The 18,325-nt window shown below is 59.4% G+C and overlaps 1 protein-coding gene across 7 annotated transcripts in view; it reads right to left on the bottom strand.

The window, feature by feature from the left end:
- MROH1 (maestro heat like repeat family member 1) overlaps positions 1 to 18,325 on the bottom strand; it is a 74,745-nt gene that overhangs the window by 48,188 nt on the left and 8,232 nt on the right. For 5 of the 7 annotated variants that reach the window (XM_051831188.2, XM_051831189.2, XM_051831192.2 and 2 more), the window contains exons 2-7: positions 13,105 to 13,191; positions 10,726 to 10,795; positions 8,821 to 8,966; positions 4,879 to 5,010; positions 4,538 to 4,700; positions 2,285 to 2,383 (exon numbers count right to left, since the gene is read on the bottom strand). In XM_051831188.2, the coding sequence (XP_051687148.2) occupies positions 2,285 to 2,383; positions 4,538 to 4,700; positions 4,879 to 5,010; positions 8,821 to 8,966; positions 10,726 to 10,747 (562 nt within the window). In that variant the 5' untranslated portion in view covers positions 10,748 to 10,795; positions 13,105 to 13,191. Of the gene's footprint in view, positions 1 to 2,284; positions 2,384 to 4,537; positions 4,701 to 4,878; positions 5,011 to 8,820; positions 8,967 to 10,725; positions 10,796 to 13,104; positions 13,192 to 18,325 lie in introns of those variants that run through there. The other 2 variants (XM_051831187.2, XM_051831191.2) reach the window with 2 other exon arrangements.

Below are 18,325 nucleotides of genomic sequence, written 5' to 3'. Positions count from 1 at the left end.
CCGTCTTCTCCTGGGGCCTCGGTCACGGCTCTCTCTCGGCTGTCTTCTCCTGGGGCCTCGGTCACGGCTCTCTCTCGGCTGTCTTCTCCTGGGGACCTCGGTCACGGCTCTCTCTCGGCTGTCTTCTCCTGGGGCCTCGGTCACGGCTCTCTCTCGGCTGTCTTCTCCTGGGGACCTCGGTCACGGCTCTCTCTCGGCTGTCTTCTCCTGGGGCCTCGGTCACGGCTCTCTCTCGGCTGTCTTCTCCTGGGGACCTCAGTCACGGCTCTCTCGGCTGTCTTCTCCTGGGGTCTCGGTCACAGCTCTCTCTCGGCTGTCTTCTCCTGGGGTCTCGGTCACGGCTCTCTCGGCCGTCTTCTCCCTGGGGACCTCGGTCACGGCTCTCTCGACTGTCTTCTCCCTGGGGACCTCGGTCACGGCTCTCTCGGCTGTCTTCTCCTGGGGTCTCGGTCACAGCTCTCTCGGCTGTCTTCTCCTGGGGTCTCGGTCACAGCTCTCTCGGCTGTCTTCTCCTGGGGACCTCGGTCACAGCTCTCTCTCGGCTGTCTTCTCCTGGGGACCTCGGTCACGGCTCTCTCGGCTGTCTTCTCCCTGGGGACCTCGGTCACGGCTCTCTCTCGGCTGTCTTCTCCTGGGGTCTCGGTCACAGCTCTCTCGGCTGTCTTCTCCTGGGGACCTAGGTCACAGCTCTCTCTCGGCTGTCTTCTCCTGGGGACCTCGGTCACAGCTCTCTCGGCTGTCTTCTCCCTGGAGCCTCAGTCACGGCTCTCTTTTGGCCGTCTTCTTCTTCCTGGACATACTGCACCCTGAGTCCATCTTTGTCTCTTCTGAGGCTGCCTTCCTATGCAGGCAATGCGGGGTGCCAGGAAGACCGCTGCCCCTGCTGTACTCCTGGGCAGTGTCAGGCTGTGCCCATTCCCCTGCATGGCACGTCCAGCGGTGCACACAAGGCTGCCCCGTGCCACTCACTGACTGCCAGTGAAGCCTCCCTTCACGTGGGGAGTGGCCTCACCCCCACGGCAGAGACTGGAGGAGAGGAACCACAGCACCAGGGCTGTGGCAGCTGCAAGACCTGGGGTCGTGGCTCTCAGCACCATAGGGGTGACACAGGGTGAGCTCAGCACAGACCCAGCAGCCGTCACGGTCCCTGGTCGCCGCCACCTGGACAAGGCCCTGTCCTACGCTCTCCCTGCCATGCTTTCACGTCGGGAAGGTTTACCCACAGCCCACGCCATGCAGGCACCCCCGAGGCCCTCTCTCCACCCCAGCTCAGCGTGTGGTTCTCTGGGACCCTGTGTCAAATCTCAGCCTCAAACATCAGGAAGTGAGGTCTGCATCAGCTCAGCCAGAGGCCTCGTCCCCAGGCAGGAAGGAAAACCCCAGAAATGAAAGCATGAAGAAGCTGGGCAAGGAGACAGGAGGCCAGGGGCTGCAAGGAGTGGCAGGGCTCTGCGGATGCACGGGAGGCAGGGCCCTAAGAGCCCCAGGACCCCAGACCCAAAGTCACCAGGAATGGGCCCAACATGTAAAACGTATTCCTCACTCCGTCACCATGTCCTTCCCCACCAAACCATGCCCCTGGGCACCAGGCCCTGCCTGCTGTGACGACAACCCACCAGGGGAAAAGCCCGGACATCCCAATCCTGGGAGGGCCAGCGGTCAACAAGGGGTCAACATTTAAGGAGCTGCTGCCTCCTGGGAGCCTGGAATGACACAGGTGCCCTGCCCACCAGGTTCCAGAGCTGCAGTCTTGCAGGGGCTTCAAGGCTGCTACCAAGGGTGGCTGGGTCCCCAGGCCCACAGCGTCCAGGGTCTCCAACTTTGGCTAAGTTAGCGCAGCTCCCTACAGGAACACCATGTTCCCAGAGGCCATGCCCAAGCCACTCCTACGGCCTGATCAGACACAGGTTTGAGAGCAGGGAGCACCCCTCTGGCTGCTCTGAGATGCCCAGGGAGAGGCCACTCTGCAAGCAGCAGCATGGAGAACAGAACAGACGTGCAAAGCTGTGATTTAAGGATGTGTCCTCCTACCCGTGTCCAGGTCACTACAGACCCTTGGTGTGAGGATCTCAGCAGCACAGAGAAGCAGCGAGGGCACAGGCTGCAACACAAGGGCAGGCCCACCCAGCCCCCAGGAGCAGCTCAGCCAAGGCCCTCCCTCTGGCTCCTGCCTGCCTCCCTGCAGCCCCAAGGACCTGTGCCAGCTGACAGCGGCACGTCAGCCAGGTCCCACAGCAGCCCCGAGACACAGGGCAGACAGGTGCAGCCGTACCAACCATCTTACCGCAGCAGAGCACAGCCCGCATGGTGTCCTGCCTGGCCATCCCCAGCATGGGCAGCATGGTGCTCAGCACGGACGGCAGGAAAGGGACGGTGCCGAACACTGTGGGGCAGAGGGTGCTCAGGGTGGCATCATAGCCCCCAGCGCTCAGCAGAGCGAGCACAGCCCCCACCACTCAGCACAGGACACACACAGCCCCCACCGCTCCGCACAGGACACACACAGCCCCCACCGCCCAGCACACACACACACAGCCCCCACCACTCAGCACACACACACACAGCCCCCACCGCTCAGCACAGGACACACACAGCCCCCACCACTCAGCACAGGACACACACAGTCCCCACCGCTCAGCACAGGACACACACAGTCCCCACCACTCAGCACAGGACACACACAGCCCCCACCGCTCCGCACAGGACACACACAGTCCCCACAGCTCCACACAGGACACACACAGTCCCCACTACTCAGCACAGGACACACACAGCCCCCACCACTCAGCACAGGACACACACAGCCCCCACCGCTCAGCACAGGACACACACAGTCCCCACCACTCAGCACAGGACACACACAGTCCCCACCGCTCCGCACAGGACACACACAGCCCCCACCGCTCAGCACAGGACACACACAGCCCCCACCACTCAGCACACACACACACAGCCCCCACCACTCAGCACACACACACACAGCCCTCACCACTCAGCACAGGACACACACAGCCCCCACCGCTCAGCACACACACACACAGCCCCCACCGCTCAGCACAGGACACACACAGTCCCCACCGCTCAGCACAGGACACACACAGTCCCCACCGCTCAGCACAGGACACACACAGCCCCCACCACTCAGCACAGGACACACACACACACAGCCCCCACCACTCAGCACAGGACACACACAGCCCCCACCGCTCAGCACAGGACACACACAGCCCCCACCGCTCAGCACAGGACACACACAGTCCCCACCGCTCAGCACAGGACACACACAGCCCCCACCGCTCAGCACAGGACACACACAGCCCCCACCGCTCAGCACAGGACACACACAGCCCCCACCGCTCAGCACAGGACACACACAGTCCCCACCGCTCAGCACAGGACACACACAGTCCCCACCGCTCAGCACAGGACACACACAGTCCCCACCGCTCAGCACAGGACACACACAGCCCCCACCACTCAGCACAGGACACACACAGCCCCCACCACTCAGCACACACACACACAGTCCCCATCACTCAGCACAGGACACACACAGCCCCCACCGCTCCGCACAGGACACACACAGCCCCCACCACTCAGCACAGGACACACACAGCCCCCACCACTCAGCACAGGACACACACAGTCCCCACAGCTCCACACAGGACACACACAGCCCCCACCACTCAGCACAGGACACACACAGCCCCCACCACTCAGCACACACACACACAGCCCCCACCGCCCAGCACACACACACACAGCCCCCACCACTCAGCACACACACACACACAGCCCCCACCGCTCAGCACACACACACACAGCCCCCACCGCCCAGCACACACACACACACAGCCCCCACCGCCCAGCACACACACACACACAGCCCCCACCGCCCAGCACACACACACACACAGCCCCCACCGCCCAGCACACACACACACAGCCCCCACCGCCCAGCACACACACACACAGCCCTCACCGCCCAGCACACACACACACAGCCCTCACCGCCCAGCACACACACACACAGCCCCCACCGCTCAGCACACACACACACAGCCCCTACCGCTCAGCACACACACACACAGCCCCCACCACTCAGCACAGGGACACACACAGCCCCCACCACTCAGCACACACACACACAGCCCCCACCACTCAGCACACACACACACAGCCCCCACCGCCCAGCACACACACACAGCCCCCACCACTCAGCACAGGGACACACACAGCCCCCACCGCTCAGCACACACACACACAGCCCCCACCGCCCAGCACACACACACACACAGCCCCCACCGCTCAGCACACACACACAGCCCCCACCGCTCAGCACACACACACACACAGCCCCCACCGCTCAGCACACACACACAGCCCCCACCGCCCAGCACACACACACACAGCCCCCACCGCCCAGCACACACACACAGCCCCTACATGGCCTGAGCTCCTGACAGCCCGAGGCGGGTGCAGGCACAGGAGCTGGGCCATGAGGCCAGAGCACAGAGCGGGCCAGGCCACCACCTACCGTTGGACACAGCGAGGCCGGCCAGCGTCTGCAGCACGAGGGGGTGCGGCAGGACCCCCGGCTGGAACTGGCTCAGCAGCTCCTCCATCACGGGGTTGATGCAGTGCTTCCCCACGGCCACCAGCACGCTGCTCGCCGCCTGCTGCCACTCAGAGAACAGCTCCTGCCCAAGACCCAGAGGGAGAACTTCTCGCACAGGTGGCAGAACGAGCCTGTCTCCAGTGTCCCCCGGGGAAAGCTGTAGGCACGAGACCTCAGCCGGACACAACCCACTCCTAACACCCGGGGCAGCAAGGCCCAGAAAGGAAGCCGCCCTCCCGAGCAGGGCCGAGCCCACGCACCTTGGTCTTGGTCATCTCGCTGGAGGCCAGGAGGAGGACAGCGCTGGCCGTGTCCTTGTCCAGCCTGCAGGTGTGACTGCTCAGGACCGTCTCCATAACCCTCAGGACCATCGCGCGGTATGGGTGCGCCAACTGAGGAGGGCAGCGGGGAAGGCTGTGGGGCGTGCAGCAGCACACCCAGACTCCGTGTGCCCAGAGCTGCGCTACAGGGGTCCGCCCACACAAGGCCACCCCCCTGCCCCTACACAGGAGAGGGCACGTCCAGTCTTCTGCATGTGACGGGCAGCAAGCAGCCCAGCTGGAGCTCCCAGGCCCCTGCTCCCCAACCTGGGCTCCAAGGCCCCACCCCAGGCTGTGACAAGCTCCAGGCACCAGACTCCAACATGAAACACGACCCCCATCCATCAGCCACGCCTCCTCCGGCCCTCGGCTGACCCCGCACACAGTCCTGCCCCCTCTTCCTCCTACACCAGGCCACTCCAGCACAGTTTTTGTCTCAAATAAGCACAGGGGACAACGGCATGGGCTGGCCACACCACTGGACAGCCAGGACCAGCCACAGCACACATCAGAGCTGCCACTGCCCAGTCCCAAACAGGGCACCGGGTGTCTGCCACTGGAGACACCCAGTTAGCCTGAGTGACATCCCCGGCACTCCTCCCGAGAGCAGCTGCCACGGGAGACGGCTCATGTCCGCAGAACACTGCCCGCACAGCGGGGACGGACACATCAGCCCAGCCCCGTGGGGGAGAAACAAGGTTTCCCGGGTGAACTGAAGTTAAGCAGGCTTGCAGGCGACAGTCACAAGACAGCTTTGGGAAGAGAAATGGCAGTCAGCCAGCCAGGAAAGGCTTGGTTTTGCTTAGACACCACTGGAAGGGAGTTGGCACGGGGTCACTTAACAGACACAGACTTGGCCTGACTGTGGCTGCTGCCCACACGGCTGGGTGGGTTATGGAGCAGTGGCCACCGTCTGGAACTTGGGGGACTGTGAGTGTCCCAGCACTGCAGAGACAGATATGGGGCTGCGGAGGGGCCGTGACTTTCCCAGAGATGAGCCCGTGTGTATCACGAGCACCCCAGGGACGCTGAGAGTTCACACACACTGCCAGTTTCCCCGGGGAGCTTCAGTTCTGGGTGGTCTGCTCCGCGTGAGACCCTTTGGCCCTGAAGGCCATCTCCTGAGGCGCAGTCAGCCAGCCAGCCGGCACCTGCCTTCCTTCCTGGGGGCCACTTGTTTGCACTTCTAAGTTAGCTAGTAAGTCATTCCTCACTTCTGCAACGTCGTGGGCCTCCAGGTTTGTGCTCAGCTGCCAGACAGGAGCCGACTCCTAGAAAGCACCCGTGTGCCCTGAACGCTGGACGGAGTCGCTCCCAGCATCCCGGTCCTCAGAGCAGGATGCTGCAGGCCTGAAACACGCGTGTTGTCTATGCAGACGCAGCCAGACAGGGCAGCCAGGAACACACACACACACCAGCAAGGCCGAGGGTCTTGTGCCCACACCTGCAAGTGGCTGACAGGAGACAGACGAGGCGTCCACCCCGGAGGAGCAGAGCTCCCGACTCAAAACATGTACACATCCGGCCACTGATGGGAAAGTCGTTTTACTTTGAAGCCATTTTAATAAGCTAAATGGGGGCCAGGGCTGTGGTGTAGCAGGTTAAGCCTTTGTCTGTCATGGGATGTGGGCGCCAGTTCGAGTCCCAGCTGCTCCACTTCGCTAATGGCCTGGGAAAGCAGTGGAAGATGGCCCTACTGCTTGTGCCCCTGCACCCTGGCTCCTGGCTTCGGATCATCCAGCTCCAGCTGTTGTGGCCATTTGGGGAGTGAACCAGAGGATGGAAGACTCTCTCTCTGTCAGTAACTCTGCCTCTCAAATAAATAAATGAATCTTGAAAAAAAAAAAAAAAAAGCAGCTAAAACCGTTAGAAAAGAGGCAAAATCAGACACAAACCAGGAAGCGGCACACACGATGAAGCACACTTATGCTCCGCTGCAGGAGTGGGCATCTGGCCTAGGACGTGAACGGACACAACTGCAACCCACTGCAGTGCCTGAGTCCACTCCCCGGCTCTGCCCGGACTCCAGCTTCCTGCTAACACACACCCCACACCCGGGGAGGCAGCAAGTGATGGTGGCTCAAGTACACGCACCCCTGCCACCCACCTGGGAGACCCAAATGGAGTTCCTGGCCCCTGGCTTCAGCTTGGCCCAGCTGCCACTGCTGCGGGCATCTGGAAAGTGAGCCAGCAGACGCAAGATCTCTGTCTCTGCGTCTCTATCTCTGTCGCTCTGCTTTTCAAATTAATAAAAACAAGTAAACATCTTAAACATTTTTGGCTACAAATTACTAAACGTAACAGTCTCTTGTTATCTGTGGTGCGTTCTGGTGACTTCCTCTAACAGCAGGGTCAGCCCCAGCGTCTGTCAAGGGCAAGGGAGCCTTTCAGCCACCCAAGGAAGGGTGAGCCCAGAGAGTCTGCAGGAGTCACCTACAGGCACACACACACACCACACTGCACACGCACTACACACATATGCACCTTGCAGACAGCACACTGCCATCAACCTCCAGCCACTGTCCTGTTGGAACCACAAACCCACTGCAGGGGGAGTAAGGACAGCCCACCATGTCCAGGGGAGTAAGGACGGCCCCCCATGCCCAGGGGGAGTAAGGACAGCCCCCCATGCCCAGGGGAGTAAGGATGGCCCCCCATGCCCAGGGGGAGTAAGGACAGCCCCCCATGCCCAGGGGAGTAAGGATGGCCCCCCATGCCCAGGGGAGTAAGGATGGCCCCCCATGCCCAGGGGAGTAAGGATGGCCCCCCATGCCCAGGGGGAGTAAGGACAGCCCCCCATGCCCAGGGGAGTAAGGACGGCCCCCCCATGCCCAGGGGGAGTAAGGACAGCCCACCATGTCCAGGGGAGTAAGGACGGCCCCCCATGCCCAGGGGAGTAAGCACAGCCCCCCATGCCCAGGGGAGTAAGGATGGCCCCCCATGCCCAGGGGGAGTAAGGATGGCCCCCCATGCCCAGGGGGAGTAAGGATGGCCCCCCATGCCCAGGGAGAGAAAGCACAGCCCCCCATGCCCAGGGGGAGAAAGCACAGGCGGCCTCACCAGGCCACAGCACAGTTCTAGGTATCCTCTCGGAACCAGACCATAGCACAGTTCTAGGTATCCTCTCGGAACCAGGCCATTTCCTGGAGAAACACTCACCTGATGAGGCCCCCTTTTACATATCAAAATATCAAATAAAACAAAAAGAATGAGGGGCCTCTGAGACTACAAAACCCTGCACCAAGAGAAACAAGAACCCAACAATTTCAGGCTCTGCCAAGGCCCAGCAGAGGCAGAAGTCCAGTGAGCTGCAACAGCTGAGTCGCTCACTCCCACGGGGGCTTGAACCGGCAACCTGACACCCGCGGGCAGAGGGAGCATACCCATCTCACAATTCTGCCAAGTTAGCAACGCAGGGGGCGGACAGTGCGCTCCAGAGCCCCCTCCCCGGGGCAGCTCCCGCCTTGGGGGCAATGCAGCCTGAAACCTCAGACCAGCTCTCCACGGCCCTGCTAAGTCTTCCCAGACACCGGCACCAAGGGGACAGAGACAACCTTCCCTCCCTGGGGCAGGAGCTTGGTCCGCCACCTGGAGCAAAGGGAATGGCAGGCAGCCCCTGCTCACCAGCCCCAGAGCTGCAGTGGGGATGGCCAGTCTCCAGACAGGCCAGTGAGCCTGTTGGGGCACAGTCACACTCCAGGCACAGGACGAGGGGGCCCTCTATCCTGAGACGCCAGACCTTGAGGGAGCCCAGGGGCAGCTCTCTGCCAACAGCCAGCACACATGCAGCCCACTGCTTCCGACCGGGCTGTGCGCCCCCAAGCCAGGAAGGCCCAGCACAGGGTGCCCCGAGGGTGTCCCCATCCGGGCAGGCAGACATACCTTGTCCCGGTGCCGCAGGAACTCCTCACAGGCACGCAGCATCTCCCCCGGCCGCACCTCCCCAAGGGAGCACAGGGCCCTGCACACCTGCTCCTGCACAGCGGGGTCCTTGTCCGTGACAGCCTCCAGCAGGGGATAGGACAGCTCTGTGGAAACAAGCCTGTCACCAAACGCGGTCCAGCAGCCTCTTTACTGTGGCAAACTGCCACCCCAGGCAGATGCCGTCAGCCTGGGGCCCCGTGTGGGGTGGCACATTCCGGCACCACGCCCGAAGCCTTAGGGCCACCCCACAGAACGGCCATGCCTACTGGCACCTGCAGCTACGCACAGTGTGCCTGCCTGCCACCCCTTGGGGTCGGGAGCACCAGGGGCCGCTGCCTGCCTGGGATACATGGGTTAGGCCTTCAGAAGACAGGCCCAGCTGCCCTCCCCACACAAGAGGTTCTGCCAGTCATGATCATGAGGCCTTGGGCTCACTGCCCGGCTGGGCTCGGCCGGACAGGTTCCTCAGGGTCCATGTGCAGGACCACACCCCTCACGTCCCAGGACAGGTGTGGACATCTCCATCTCATACTGTGTCACCTGGGGGTGGACAGGCACCTAACGAGCAGAACCCACGGAGAGCAAGGAAGGAATAAAGCCAGACCCTGCCTCACGACACTGAAAGAAGGCAGTGCTCACAGGCCAGGCCAGGCCTCAGCCAGCCATAAGCACTGCCCCAGGCAGAGACAAGACCCTGCGGGGCTGGCCACGCCCTCTGCTCCACCAGCAGGAGTCCGCCATGAGCAGGACATTGCATCTGAACAGCCCCCACCTCCACACTTAATAGTTCAGCAAATAGGCCGCCCAAATTAAGGAGATCCACTCATATCTAAGTTTAACAAAGCTGGCCCGTCCTGTGGTCTGCACCCACCCCTCCATGCAGGGCCCTCCCGCTGATCTCGGGCCCTCACACGGCTCGGGCCATCTGTGGGCAGTGCATGCTCCCGCCTCTCCTCTGCCCAGCCCTTGCCTGCACCCAGACTCCTCAGGTCTCTCAGTGGCCCTCAGCCTCAGCTGTGCCGCAGTGGCACCGACAGAACCCCCAGGCGCGGCACAGGAGGGAGGAGGTGGAGCATGTGGGGGGTTTCCACCTCAGGGGGGCTGTGGGACTTTGTGGGGGAGGCAGGGCCAGTGAGGCAGGCACCAGCTCCATGCCAAGGCTGCGTCAAGGCGGGGAAGGCACAGCGACCCAAGGACCCCTCCCATTCAGAGCGGTCGGGCCGAGCCCGAAGGAAAAGCTGTGTGCTCGGCTTCAGCGGCTGTTCCGGACCAGCCCGACACAGCCTGAATGCTGGCCCCCTTCGGAGTGCACACGCTGGACTTCACTCCACGGCGGGCCCCGCGGGAGCAGGCGTTTGCTGTAGCTCGTGTGCGAGTGTCTGGTTTGAGTCCCAGCTGCTCCACTTCTGGCCCAGCTCCTGCTCATGCACACCCTGGAAGGCAGCAGATGATGGATCCGCCTCCCATGGATGGAGGTCCTGCCTTGGCCTGACCAAGGCCCAGCTGTCGTGGGCATTTCAAGAGTGAACGAGCAGACAGCAAATCGGTCTCTGCCTCTCTCTGCCATTCTCCTTCTGTAAGTCAGTCTGTAAACCGCCCCGTCTACGGCATTTCATTACAGCAATCCAAATGGCCTGAGACAGCACTTTGCTTACTGGAGAAAGCAGCTTCTTCAAGACAGACTCCTTCAAGCCACAGCTGCCTGGCACCGTGGCTGCTCTACACCAGAACCCGGCAGGCTCAGAGCCCTGATGGGGACGCCAGGCATCCCAGAGCCGAGTCAATCCCACCGGCCCCAGCAAGGGGCAGCCCCATCTGTGGGGGCCTGGAGGCACTTGGGTCCCGCCCACACCGCACACTCACTCTTCACATAGGACTCGGTCATTTCTGAGGTCCTGGCTTCACCCAGTGGGGACGGGGCAGCTTCTCCAACCTAGAATAACAAAACATTCATCCATGAGCCCCCACAACACCTAATTCTTCCAAAAGTTACTACTTCCTGTGGAACGTGAATTTCTTCTACGGGAAATCTCTCTGCCACATTTCAGTTGAGCTGTTCGAGGGGAAAGGACCCCTTCTCCTCAGACTCCGGCTCTGCTCTGTCCCTCAGCACCTGGCAGCCCTGCCCGTGAACTGGCCAGCAGGGCTTGTCCACCACCGTCAGCCTAGACAAGCAGCTCCCTGCTCACCCTGTGAACACCTCGGAGTGCCTCCCGCAGACAGGCATCAACACACACAGCCCTCTGCCTCTGCCTCTGCCTGTGGGCACGCGCCCAGGCCCTGTCAGGGTCCCCCACCCCTGCACCCTGCACCCTGCACCCTGCCCCGACAAGGAGGCTGGCTTCACTGACTCCTGCGTCCTCCATTCTCTGACAGTTCCTTCAACCTCTGCATCACCTCTCTGCCATCACTCCTCCCTAAAACATCAGGAAAATGGGAAGACACAGCGCCCACCCTGAGCTGGGGGTGAGGGGGACAGGCAGGGTGAGAGGTCATGCAAATCCTGGGAGTTAGGGAGTAAGAATCCAGGCCAGGAAGGCAGACTCATCTCAAGCATCCGCCCACATCCAAAAGCCCAGTGAGGTACAGCAGGTAAAGCCGCCACCTGCAACACCGGCATCCCACACGGGCATCAGTTCATGTCCTGGCTGCTCCATTTCCTTTTCATTTCTTTTTAAAGATTTATTTATTTATTTGAAAAGCAGAGTTACAAAGAGGCAGAGAGAGAGAGGTCTGCCACCCACTGGTTCACTCCCCAGATGGCCACAACAGCCAGAGCTGTGCCTGAAGCCAGGAGCCAGGAACCAGGAGCTTCCTCCAGGTCTCCACACAGTTACAGGAGCCCAGGGACGTGGGCCATCTTCTGCTGCTTTCCCAGACCATAGCAGAGAACTGGATCACAAGTGGAGCAGCTGGGACGCGAACCAACGCCCATATGGGATGCCAGCGCTGCAGACGTCAGCCTTACCCGCCACACCACAGCTGCAGCCCCCGTTACACTTTTTTTTTTTTTTTTTTGGACAGGCAGAGTGGACAGTGAGAGAGAGAGACAGAGAGAAAGGTCTTCCTTTGCCGTTGGTTCACCCTCCAATGGCCGCCGTGGCCGGCGCACCACGCTGATCCGAAGGCAGGAGCCAGGTGCTTCTCCTGGTCTCCCATGGGGTGCAGGGCCCAAGCACTTGGGCCATGCTCCACTGCACTCCCGGGCCACAGCAGAGAGCTGGCCTGGAAGAGGGGCAACTGGGACAGAATCCGGTGCCCCGACCGGGACTAGAAACCGGTGTGCCGGCGCAGCAAGGCGGAGGATTAGCCTAGTGAGCCGCGGCGCCGGCTCGTTACACTACTGATCCAGCTCCCTGCTAATGGCCTGGGGAAAGCAGCAGAAGATGGCCCAAGCTCTTGGGCCCCTGCACCCACGTGGAGACCCAGATGAAGCTTCTGGTATTGGCCTGGCTCAGCCCAGACTATTGAGACCATCTAGGGAATAAACCAACGGATGGAAGACGAATCTCTCTCTGCAGCTGTGTCATGCAAATAAATTTATTTATTTGAAAGACAGGAGTTATAGCGAGGTAGAGCCAGAGGGAGAGAGAGGTCTTCCATCTGCTGGTTCACTGTCCAAATGACTGCAATGGCCACAGTTGAGCTGATCTGAAGCCAGGAGCTTCTTTCAGGTCTCCCATGTGGGCGTAGGGGCCCAAGGACTTAGGCCATCTTCTACTGCTTTCCCCTGTACATCAGCAGGGAGCTGGATCGGAAGTAGAATAGCCAGGACTCGAACTGGCACCCATATGGGATGCCGGCTCTGCAGGCTGGAGCTTTAACCCACTTTCTAGGGTGACAGGTTTTGAAATAGCAGCCCATGGGGCCAGCATTGTGGCGCGGCGAGCTAAGCTGTCGCCTGCAATGCCAGCATCCCGTATCAAAGCACTGGTACGAGTCCCAGCTGCTCTGCTCCTGATCCAGCCCCTGCCAATGTGCCTGGGAAACAGGGGAAGAAAGCCCAAGTGCTTGGCCCCTGCCACTTCTGCTGGAGAGCCAGAGGGAATTCCTAGCTCCCGACTTTGGCCTGGCCCAGCCCTGGCTATTGCTGTCATTTGGGGAGTGAACCAGCAGATGGAAGAGCTCTCTCTCTCTGTCTCTCACGCTCCCTTTCAAATAATTAAATCAATATTTTAAAGAATAAGTAAATAAGATAGAGCCCACACGAGCACAATCAACAGGAAAGAAAAATGGACAAACCCGAGGCCGGCAGGAGTCTCAGGAGACTGCAGGCAGAGGGAGCGCCCTGGCTTGGAAACACATGGCCTCTTTCTTCCTGAGGAGCATCTGCAAGCAGCAAGAGAAACCAGACGTGAACGCGCACCCTCTGAGCGCACCGCCAGGAGGCAGGAAGGGCGAAGGGTCAAGTGGCTGCCAGCAGGGAAGGGAGTCTGGCAGACACCAGGAGCCGGCACAGCATGTGTCTCCAGGGCCAGGCCTCCCTGTGGTCGGGCGGGCTGAGCCTCTGCCTGCAGCGCTGGCATCCCATATGGGCACCAGGTGGAGACACTGCTCCGTTTCTGATCCAGCTCCGTGCCAACGTGCCTGGGAAAGAGGCGGAAGACGGCCCAAGTCCTCTGGCCCCTGCACCCACGTGGGAGACCTGGAAGAAGCCCCTGGCTCCTGGCTTGGGCCTGGCGTGGGCCTGGCGTGGGCCTGGCTCAGCCCTGGTCGCTGCAGCTATTTGGGGAGTGAGGCAGTGGATGGAAGAGCAATTGACGGATCTCTCTCTCTGCCTCTCTGTAACTCTGCCTTTCACATAAATAAATAACCTTTAAAGTGAAGCGAGGCAGAGGGAGGACTCCATCCACTGCAGCCGGCTGTGAAGACGGAGGCGGCTCTGGGACAGGGAAACTGAAGCTGGACTTTGGTCCCACAGAAGCCAAGAACCAAAATCCGCAAACGAACTGAAGAGCAGGAGCAGCACCAGAGCACTAGAGCCGGCAGACGGCTGGAGGACGGCAGCCGGGTGAACGCCACATCAGGCTGCTCACCCCGAGAACTTAGAGAGGTTTGTGGTGATTTGCTAGAGCGATGCAAGGGCCACATGTGAGAAGAAACTGGCCAGGACTGGGGAAAGGGCCACCAGAAGGGGCTGGCAGCAGCGGCATCTGCAGTTCCACTCAGCCAGGAACCACGCCCGCTCCCGGCAGCCAAGGCACCAGGAACCACGCCCGCTCCCGGCAGCCAAGGCACCAGGAGGCGTGCCCGCTCCCGGCAGCCAAGGCACCAGGAGGCGTGCCCGCTCCCGGCAGCCAAGGCACCAGGAGGCGTGCCCGAGTCACCTGGCATCGCAGCAGCACAGAGCTCAAGACTGACGAGGTGGTAACGTCTGTATCAACACGGCAAGAGGGCAGCCCCTGGGTCCAGTCACAGGTCCAGGCCCGGCCTGCACAGTGGCACAGTGGGGTAGGCCCCACCTGCGATGCCCGCATCTCTCATCAGTGTTCCTATTCAAGTCCCAGCTCCCTGCTGATGAGCCTGGAAAGCAGCAGAAAATGGCCCAGGTGCTTGGGCCTGTCACCCACATAGGGGGACCAGATGAAGCTCTGGCTCCGGGCTTTGGTCTGGCCTCGCCCTAACACTGGGGCCAACTGGGGAGTGAGTTAGCAGATGGAAGATTTCTCTGTTACTCTGCCTTCCAAATAAAAATAAAATGAATCTTAAAAAAAAGATTTCTAGATGCAAAGAAGCAAGAAATTTCAACTTACAATGAGGCTGGCTCAATCGATACAAACTGACCTGGAAACGACGCAGAAGAAGGAATCGGGAGATAACGTCTAGACAGTTAGAGTAACTACAATTCATACATCTAAGAAATGACGGAACGGCTGAATGTGCTTAGTCAAAGAATGAGGAAAGAAAAACAGGGCTAACATTAGTCATGGAAAGTTGTGGAAACTACACTGGACGAAACAGGTTTCCCAAACATAGCAATCCTAAACATTTATCCCCTAACAACAGAGCTTCAAAATCTACAAAGCCAACTCTAATATAAATGAGAGAAAACAGACAAATCCAAATTATAATGGAGATTCTAACACCTCTCCATGATTGACAGAAAAAATAGACAGAAAATCTGTAAGAACACTGTTGGGGCCAGTGCTGTGTTGTGGTGGGTAAAGCCACCACCTGCAGTGCTGGCATCCCATGTGGGCGCTGGTTCGAGTCCCAGCTGCTCCACTTCTGATCCAGCTCTCTGCTATGACCTGGGAAAGCAGTGGAAGATGGCCCAAGTCCTCCCCCCCCTCCTGGCCTTAGATCAGCTCAGCTATAGCCACTGCAGCCATCTGGGGAATCAAACAGTGGACGGAAGATCTCGCGCTCGCTCTCTCTGCCTCTGCCTCTCTATAACTCTGAAATAAATAAATTATTTACTTATTTCAACTAAATAAATCTTTAAAAAAAAAAAAAACAATAAAAACCACTGTCAACCAACTTGAGCTACGAAGTGGTTACAGAAACTCCATTCTGTGACAGAATATATACCGCTTCCCAAGCCACAAGAATAGAACTCAACCGAGATAATTAAAGCAATTAGGCTCCAGGTAGTTCATGATCAATGTTTGATTTCTTTATTTTCATTTTACTTAGAAGGCAGAGACACAGAGACAGAAACAGAGATCTCCAGTCACTGGTTCACTATCCAGACACCCACAGGGGCCAGGGCTGGGCCTGCCCAAAGCTAGGGGGTCTGGAGCTGCTTCCAAGTCGCCCATGTGGTGGCAGGGACCAGGTACTTCCATGTGGCAGGCTGGAAGTCATTGGAGTCATGGGAGTCATTCTTCACATATCCTTCTCTTTCTGGGTACAGCTAGGGAAGGGAGAGAGAACGAGAAAACAGTGATAGAAGCCAAACACAGAGCACAGAGCAAAGGGCTGAAAATCAACCCACAAATCCATGTGGATCAGCAATAACAATAAAGATAAATGTGGCAAATCCACCAGTTTGAGAACGAGAGATGGGTCCAGCGTTGTGGTATAGCAGATAAAGCTGCTGCCTACAACACCTACATCCCATGTGGGCACCAGTTCACGTCCCGGCTGCTCCACTTCCCATCCAGCTCCCTGATAAGGGCCTGGGAAAAGCAAGAGAAGATGGCCCAGAGCTTGGGCCCCTGCCACCCATGTGGTAGGCCTGGATGAAGCTCCCGGCTTCAGCCTTGCTCAGTCCTGGCCAGGGTGCCTAGGTTTGCTTCAGGCTCCACTCTTGATTCTAGCTTCCTGCTGCTGTGCACCCTGGGAGGCAGCCGTGACGGCTCAGGTGGTCGGGGCCCTGCACCCACGTGGGAAACTGCACTGGGCTCCTGTTCTTGGCTTCGACCACAGCCCAGCTCTGGCAGCTGCAGGCATCTGGGGGCTGAACCAGCATCTGGGGAGTGACCTGTGCATTTGCAGGGACCCAAGCACTTGGGCCGTCTTCTGCTGCTTTCCCAGGCCTTAGTAGAGAGCTGGACCGGAAGAGGAGCAGCCAGGACTCGAACCAGCACCATACAGGATGCCGGCGCTACAGGCACAGGATTAACCCACTGCGCCAAAGCACCGGCCCCTCCATTCTTTTTTAATTGTGTTTTTCTATAAACTTTTTGAAGCTCCCTTTTATCCATATTTCAAAACATGTTGTACACCATAAATACATACAACTGTCATCAAATTTAAAAAGCATTTTTAAAAAAGAAAAGGGAAGCTGGCGCTGTGGCTCACTAGGCTAATCCTCCGCCTTGCGGCGCCAGCACACCGGGTTCTAGTCCCGGTTGGGGCACCGGATTCTGTCCCAGTTGCCCCTCTTCCAGGCCAGCTCTCTGCTGTGGCCCGGGAGTGCAGTGGAGGATGGCCCAAGTGCTTGGGTCCTGCACCCCATGGGAGACCAGGAGAAGCACCTGGCTCCTGCCTTCGGATCAGCACGGTGCGCCGGCTGCAGCGCACCGGCCGCGGCGGCCATTGGAGGGTGAACCAACTGCAAAGGAAGACCTTTCTCTCTGTCTCTCTCTCTCACTGTCCACTCTGCCTGTCAAAAAAAAAAAAAAAAAAAAAAAGGGAAAAGACAGCAGAAGGAAGGGAGGAAGCGCATTCCAGGGACAGCTGGACAGGAGCCTGCGGTGGGAGCTCCACGGAAGAGAGAGGACGGCACGGGAGCGGCGTGGGCAGAGCAGACGCGTGGCAGTGAGTGGGGACACCATCTCCCGCAGCTGGGGTTTCTGAGCAGGGGAGCAGTCAGGGCGGCCCGTGCCAGGGGGGATCCTGCCTGAGGGAGAACCTGCAGACCACGCTGACTTTGAGTCTGGCCTGGAGCCCTCGTGGGGGGCAGGGTACCCCCAATCCAGTGAGGGGAACACACGTTTCTTTCCCCCCGCCCCCGACATGGGTGCCATCTCGACGCCAATAGAGGCTGCAGCGTGACCGGGGGTTTTGCCAGAGGGGAAATCCACGCTCCCTGCTGACTTTGAGTCTGGCTTAGAGGGTTGGCAGGGGCTGGGCATCCACTCAGGACTGTGAGGAGCCACCGTCCCCTCAGCCTATCACAGGCTCTGGGGCTCACTGCCAAGGAGGTGCGCCCACAGGCAGAGGGCTCTGGGAATGTCTCTGCTCCCTCCGTGGATGAGGGAGGCCCACAGGGCTGCCAGTGGATCCTCTGCAGGCTGACTGTGGCGATTCTGTGAGTGTGGGGAGTAGCTGGCTCTCCGGGCAGTCACTGTGTCTGGCATCAGAGGCTCAGAGCTCCTGACCGCCGAGGGTCACTGCAGAGGGCTCCGTGCTCACAGAGACCCACCCCGATCCTTTGTGCAGTGTATGCACCTGTGTGGGTGGGGGGCTGCACCCACCCTGGGCTAACCCCGGCATGCATCACCTCAGAAAGAGGAGGTGAGGCCAACAGGCAGGATCATTCCTTCACGCCCGCTGACAACAGAGCAGATCTGCCCCCTGGAGTTCTCACCCCATCCTCAAGACCGACCAGAGCTCCCTGGCCCCACCCACACGTGCCCCGAAACCCACTGAAGGCGCAGACACTCCACTAAGCCACAGAGGCACAGTTCAAGGACAAAACCCATTAGAGGAGAAATCCAACAAGTGTTTCCACGAACGCCTAAGAATAAATGCAGAAACACAAGAAACAAGGCAGACAGCATGACTCCCCAAAAGCAGCATAGCGCTCCAAATCAGAGTGTGAAGACAAAGAGGCTGGTGAAATGCCTGGGATGAACTCAAACGAATGACCACAAAATTACTCAGAAACACAGAGAAACCAATTCATGAGATAAGGAAATCCATACACTATATGGATGAAAAATTTTGCCGAGCAATTGAGATACTGAAGGCACATCAAACAGAAATATTAGAAAAGAATAACTCAGTATGTCAAACAGAAAGTACACTGGAAGCCTCAGCAACACAACAGAAGAAAGAATATCCGGGTGGAAGA

This window comes from Oryctolagus cuniculus, chromosome 6, assembly GCF_964237555.1.
Source record: "Oryctolagus cuniculus chromosome 6, mOryCun1.1, whole genome shotgun sequence".
NCBI lineage: Eukaryota > Metazoa > Chordata > Mammalia > Lagomorpha > Leporidae > Oryctolagus > Oryctolagus cuniculus.
Note: the sequence above shows the minus strand (reverse complement) of the source record. Positions and strands in the feature narration are given on the sequence as shown.